The sequence below is a fragment of the Poromitra crassiceps genome (genome assembly GCF_964638095.1).
Source record: "Poromitra crassiceps genome assembly, chromosome: 14".
Taxonomy (NCBI): domain Eukaryota; kingdom Metazoa; phylum Chordata; class Actinopteri; order Beryciformes; family Melamphaidae; genus Poromitra; species Poromitra crassiceps.
In genome coordinates this window covers 28,484,656-28,491,492 of record NC_139633.1, presented here as the reverse complement: position 1 = coordinate 28,491,492, position 6,837 = coordinate 28,484,656, and the positions used below count along the sequence as shown (strand labels likewise).

At 44.0% G+C, this 6,837-nt stretch overlaps 1 protein-coding gene across 1 annotated transcript in view; it reads right to left on the bottom strand.

The window, feature by feature from the left end:
* Positions 1 to 5,018: 5,018 nt before the first annotated feature.
* hspa12a (heat shock protein 12A) overlaps positions 5,019 to 6,837 on the bottom strand; it is a gene marked incomplete at both ends in the record, with an annotated part of 37,651 nt that continues 35,832 nt past the window's right edge. Inside the window, one exon of the mRNA XM_083651070.1 lies at positions 5,019 to 5,650. Within this exon, the coding sequence (XP_083507196.1) occupies positions 5,019 to 5,650 (632 nt within the window). The remainder of the gene's footprint in view (positions 5,651 to 6,837) is intronic.

Here is a 6,837-nt window from a genome sequence, read left to right as displayed (position 1 = left end):
TGCTCAGCATGGACAGTCCAAGCCTCAGTTGTCCTGAGCTGGAATCTCAATGTGAAATTTGTATGTGAATCTCAGATCCAAAACATACAAAAGCATAAATCTCATCTCTGTGGAAAAGGGTCTATAGTAGCCTAACAGTGCACACACACTACCATACATACATATATATGCCTATATATATGTTTTATGTAAGATGTAAAATCTTAGCCACGTCGATAAAGCCAATGAGACAACTTACCCACGATACAACTTGCCCTGCTCTCCCCTACTACCGATGTATTATCCTATCCTGGTTTTGTGTTGCGTTACATACATGAGAAACCCCCCAAGTTGAATTCCTTGTACAGGATGTGCAAAATGACTTGGCCAATAAAACTGATTCTGACTCACTTTTATCCACTTGGGGGCAGTGTTGCCTCAGAAACTCTCCCCTACCCAGCTCATTTTCCAATCTCAACCAAAACCGAGATATTGGAAGTGGTCTAATGTTCAAATTGAGACATTCCTGAGAGAGCCTGGACTACATGAGGAAAGCCTTCAACTGAAGTTGGTCCTTCACAATGCCTGTAGAGGCGTGGCTTTAGTAAAGTAATGTAAAGAAAATGCTGTTGAACTGCACTTCTTAGTTAAACACAGTCAATTATTACTGTAATTTTAGATTGAAAATGAATTTTTCTAGGTACCCCACTTCCATACAGTATGAAGGGACCTAATATGGGTTGAGTACGGAAGGTTGCGGGAATGCCTGAAAAAGACTCAAACAATTCCAGTGATTCCTCAAATTCTGAACTACCGTCTATGAAAATGTGAACCATCTGAGCAGAGAAGAGACGAGAGATCTTTCCCTGAGATCTTTCCAAGATATTTATTTCACTATTTCATAATAAAATGTTAGGACTTTACTTTTACGAACACACGGCACGGAACAAGTGAAAAACAACACGAGGCAAATGAATGTTCTTTGAAATACACATACATTTTATTGGTGAAAGTCTGACGGTGACTACCTGGCATTGATCAAAGTACAACCAAAACTGTGTGAAAACGGCAAAGAGAACAAGACACATCAGTAACTCAAGATGTAGGTGAAAAACAATCAAACAAAACAAACAAACAAAACAAACGAAACGTAGTTGCATCATCAACTCAAGAGACTGAAGGAACAATGTGAGATTCGTGACAAGCTCCAGAGTTCGCAATCTTGGCTGAGATGAACATTACTGCAAGCTCAATCAATGTGAAATTTTCAAGTTCTCAATTATTGTATTTTCTAGATAAAAGTGTTAAGCGGGTTTACTTTTTCACGATGCAAGCTAGCTAGCTAGGCTGCTACCGCCCAAATCACACCCACTGACTCATTTGACTTCAGATTCATCTACCAAATATTCGCTTGACCTCTGACCTCTGAACACGTCAAACGCCGCCCGACACAGATCATAACGCTAGACGCGTGTGTTCGCATAATTTTCAACATAGCTTCGAGTATAAAGCTGCTACATGAGTATCCTGTGCATCGCGTAATACTTAAAGGCTGCACAAAGTACGTTGTAAATATCCATCTAAACAATACAATAAAAAAAAGCATGGTATTATATTCATTCCTTCCACTCGATATTCATCCTTTTGTGAGTACAGCGGTTGGGAGAAGGAAGGAAATGGTTATTAGGTTAGTTATCAGTATAGGAAAGGTAGGTGGCGTGATGACTTTGTGGGAATGCTCAGTTCCCTATGCTGAGCTGACACATTAGCATTGGCTGGCTCCATCAGCTCAGAAAAGCAAGGAGGCATTTACAGCCAGCACAGTGAGTCTCCTCACACACCTTCTGTCTGGGTGGATGAAGCCACCGAGGACATGCCCCCCTCTGCAAAACAGTATGATTGATCAGTGGTAAAACCTCGATTTTGTGTAGTAGCGGATAGCGACAGCAATCGACTTTTCTTTTGGTCATTGCTACAGTATGTTTTTCTCATGCGAAACGTGCATTGCAAGAAGAGCGCCAAGGACAGACAGCATAACGGATCGAAGCTTGTGCAACTTTGTACATCGACACGGAGAAAGCGAGGCAGGCGGATTCACAGTTCAAAAAGAGAATCGAGCTTATAGAAAATAGCTTAAAAAACTTTTAAAGGAGCAATAAGTACAATTTTTATTGTCGCACAGTGCGGAATGACCGTAGTCTGCGGAGGGGTGATCGATTACGATCAATACCAAATAAATCGGTGATTACTTGGCCAGCTGCTGAGATTTCTGGCGTTCAAAAACTCACTTTGTGACCTGGACTCTTGTTTTGGAACAAAATCTCCCCCAAAAAACAAATCTATAAAGCAGGTTTATCATTCCAGTATTTAGCATGGTGATATTATTAGCTCTTCACTATTGTGGTTCTGTTGGATCTCTGCTCTAATTAGCTAGCTTAGTCCTCTCTATTGTGGAAATGTCACTTGTCTGGGGAATCTTCACCTCGCAGCACGTTTCAACTCCAGATAGAAGATGGATATTTAAATTTTAGACCCGTAACATTCGATTTGGATTCGTCAACCTTTTCTTTTTGTTGTCTCCGCCCCCTTTTGTCTAGAGAAGCTCAACAGCATGTTCACGCTTGCGTTTGTAGAAGTAGTTCTATCAATATTGCTGCAGTTCCTACTGGTCACCAATAGGGGGCGATAAAGGTAATAGATTACTTATTGCCCCTTTAACTCGATGTGCGAAGTCGGGATGTTAGACGAACATGAGCGCTCGGGTGAAAGTCGTGAATTCACTCGTGTGATCCTCACTGATTATTTCTGAAGCCACACTGAAATCAAATGCCAAATCAACGAGAGTTTCAAAACTCAAAATAGGAATGTACTGTACGTTCTGACTGTGGTGAATGGATCTTGACATCTCATTGTATACATATTAGGCACTCCTTTCGTGAAAACTTGAAAACATATAGGCCTAAGCCTTTCCTGCTCACTTGGAAATTTGATGTCTTCGGTTGTTGTATGGTTATTGCTGACTACACCAAAGTCTTCATACAAAAAAGGTTTTACTAGCTTGTAGGTACCTTTTTGTAATTATTTTTTATTGGCCTTATGGTTTCAGCAGTAGAGGGGAAACAAATATCAGTGTCTTATAAAACATAAAAAGCTGTTGGAGCAAACACATTTTCGAACAATATGTAATATTGGGTGGTTTAAATACGAGTCATATTTTGGAGATTTACTGTCTTTGGACAAGAAGCTACTATGAAGGCCGGTTGATTGGTTGTGATTCTTATAGAATTTGTATTGTAGGGTTGTTAGGTGACTGGACATTCATATTTTATTTCAAAAAAAGAAAAAGGAAAAAAAACACACGACGTATTCGTCAAAATGCTTTTTAAGGACGGAGGTATTCAAGTTTCTCTTTTGATGAATTACAATGCAAAGCGACACGCAGGCGATGCATCCAAACATGCACTGTGACGGTACTCGACAATCAAACCTTCCTTGGCCTCTCATGCTATGTGGCTGGTGAGGAAAAAATTGAGAATTGAAAATTTATGTGAAAGCAAGCACGCACGCACGCACACACACACACACACACACACACACACGCACGCTCTCGGCTCTAAAGCTGCTGAAATAATACCGCTAAAAATCTGTACAATATTTAAATACTGTATTTACAGAAATAAACATATTTTCATTACTTCGTTCGTGCCGACTGGCCTGCACATTTGTTGATGCGCAGCACATCACCTGGATTCAAAATATTCAAGTGGGGAAACTCAGTGGCTTTTTGTCCGTGGTTTATCAGAAGCTAAATGAATAAAGGCAACAGTTAAGCACATTTGATGGCTATATTCGCTTTTCAGATTCAGCTCGCAGCGCACTCAGCTCTGCTTTTGTTACGAAGCGTTTCACATTCTTGGATTCATATTTTCACCGTGGAGCATCTTAACCTGTAGTGAAGTGGACTGGTATGCAATTTGGTCAGAAAAGACAGATTACGACTTGCCAACAAAACCTTGATGTTAGCATCAATACTCAACCTTTTTTAAGACTTTTTAAGACTTTTTTTTTTTAATCACACAAAAATGTTTTAGTGCAAAATATGCCACATCCAGCAGCCAGCTATTGCATAAATCAGATATCATCGACGATATAGGATGATTTGCGGTAATTCGACCAAAAATATGAATGAAATTCAAGTGTTTCTGAATGCGTATGCACCATGATTGTATTGTAATAATAGCAATATGCCTCCCTTCCCTTCTCTGCCGTTCTCCTGCCTTTTCTCTGGAATGCCTACAGATAAATAGAGACTTTGAAGAGGTGTCCTGGCTGCAACACGAGACATGAATAACCGCTCCTTCATCTCAAACAAAGCTCCGGCCTCGTTCAAATGAAATGACGAGTATATGAATGATGTTTATGGAAGCCCAAGCTATACGTATCAGGTCTTGGTGTGACCATTTTATGAAAACAATGTGCCGTGAGTCAAAGTTTGAGAGGATGCCAAGGTTTTCAGAGCACTGTGTCATATAACTGTGTCAGACAAGACAGAGTGCTCTACAGTATCGCACTACCGTGTCAGTCTGTCTTGCACTGGGAACAGTTAAAGCACACAACCGTGGGTGGACCATAGTGGAGCTGGTCCTTACAGTGAATTTACATGGGGGAATATCTGCCTCCATGGATCATCTCAGCACACAAACAACGTGAACATGGTGAATCGGCCGACATAGAGCACGCCGAAGACCAGAAATAATCCAAATGCGTTCTTTTCTCGCTCGTAAACACACGATACTACACTGGATAGTCAGCCTGAGTGCTAGTTTAAGTTTCATGCTAACACAGAAACTGTGCACCACCCATGCTAAAAAATGGAGAGTGACCAAGCCTTGAGAATCAATAACTTCAACCGTATTCCAAGAAATATCCCCGGCTCATTGTATGTGTGTGTTATGTGTTTGTACTGTGTAAGCTGTTAAGTTTCCATCTCCATCGCGTCCTACAATTCCCTAACATTGGCTCTCTCGTTTTCTCCTAATCTAATGGCTGAGGAAGTCGATGCTAGCTTTGACGGTGCGCGCGGTCGCCACGTCCACCGCCATGGCGCGGATCTCCGTGTCGCCGAACTGCATGAGCGTCTGGATCTCGCGGCGCGGCGCGGCGCTTTCCGTGCCGCTCACGTCCAGGCGGAGCGTGCCGCACTTCCGCACGCCGGGCTCGCTGATGAAGCCCACGCCCTCCCGCTCGGCGCAGTAGACGTGGATGACGATGACCTGCTGGGACGGCTTGGCCGGCGTGTAGCTGCGCTTCACCAGCTCGCCCAGCGCCACCGACTGGTCGGCGGCGATGAAGGTGTCGAAGACGTCGGTGCACCAGCGCGTGCCGTCCTTCACCAGCAGCTTCTCCGGCGGGTGCTTGCCCTCCACGTAGCGGTTGAGGACGCCCACGCCGTAGGTGAGCGGCGAGCGGCGCACCTTGATGATGCCCGGGTCCAGGCCGAACAGCACGGCGCCCTTCAGGATGGTCAGGCCCACGTCGTGCGGGATGATGATGCGGCTGCGGCCCTGCAGCATGTCCTCCACCGCCTGCTGCAGCAGCGGCGACTCGGCGAACCCCCCGACCAGGAACAGGAACTTGATGTCGCTCACCTCCGGCTTCTCAAACAGCTCAGCTGCAGGTGAAAAGAGGAGTTCTTATGAACAAAGCTTTGTATGTGCTACATGTAGCATTTATATACATGTATTATATACATTATATACATGTAGCATTTATATACATGTATTATATACATTATATACATGTAGCATTTATATACATGTATTATATACATTATATACATGTAGCATTTATATACACTAGAAACAGAGCGCTCCTTTCTAGCCTGCCGTGCCTCGCCCTCCTCCCTGTCCCCTAGGGATGCACCGATCCAAATTTTTTCCCTTCCGATCCGATTCCGATACCTGAATTTGGATATCTGCCGATACCGATATTATTCTGATACCGATATTCTTCTTGAATATACAGTATAGGCAAAGATTTGGCCAATTAAAGATTTCTTTTTAAATATACCCTGCAAAAAGCAGACAAAATTAAGAAAATATACAAGGCAAAGAAGGATACTATTATTATACATGGGCAAATTACGGCCAGCCACTGTGCGGCCCGCGCTGGAATTGCTAACCCCCGCCCCCCCGCCCCTGATTCCGATCCGATCCGATTCGTGAATAATGTCAGTATCGGCACCCGATATCGTTATTGGATCGGACCCATCCCTACTATCCTCCTCCTCATCGCTCATTTCTACCCTCCCTCGTTGGTTCCCCTCGAGGGGGCTGACAGATGCAGTTCGCGCTCGCCCGCCCTCGCCCGCTACGTGGGCTGGCATCGATGGTCAACTGCAACAGGTAGCACCTTTAATACCCCTTTCCCATTGGCACTTTTGGCCACGTCGAGCCGCGCTGATTTGCCAAAGCGCACTGGACCCGCCTCCAAGTGACGTCTCGCCAAATGCGGCCCAACCCGTGATGACCCCCCCCCTTCTCCAACTCAAACAAGCACGTGTTTCGAGACTCTCGTGTCTGCGCTGGCGACCAGAGAGAAAGGCGTTTTTTTAAAGCCTCTGTGTGTTCAGCTCTCAGTACTTTTGTAGCTTCTAACGGAATCTCTGCGGTTTGAAGTTGAGTTTCTCTCCTGTGTTTCTGTAGTGTTTGTCCTTTCAGACATCTGATTTATTTTACCTTTTCATAATCGCTTTTCAGCCATATCGGAGCTGTCATGACATGACTCATACTTACTGCTGAGCAGACAGACACAAACACTGACAGATACTCACTCACTCACATTACTATTATTACAGTA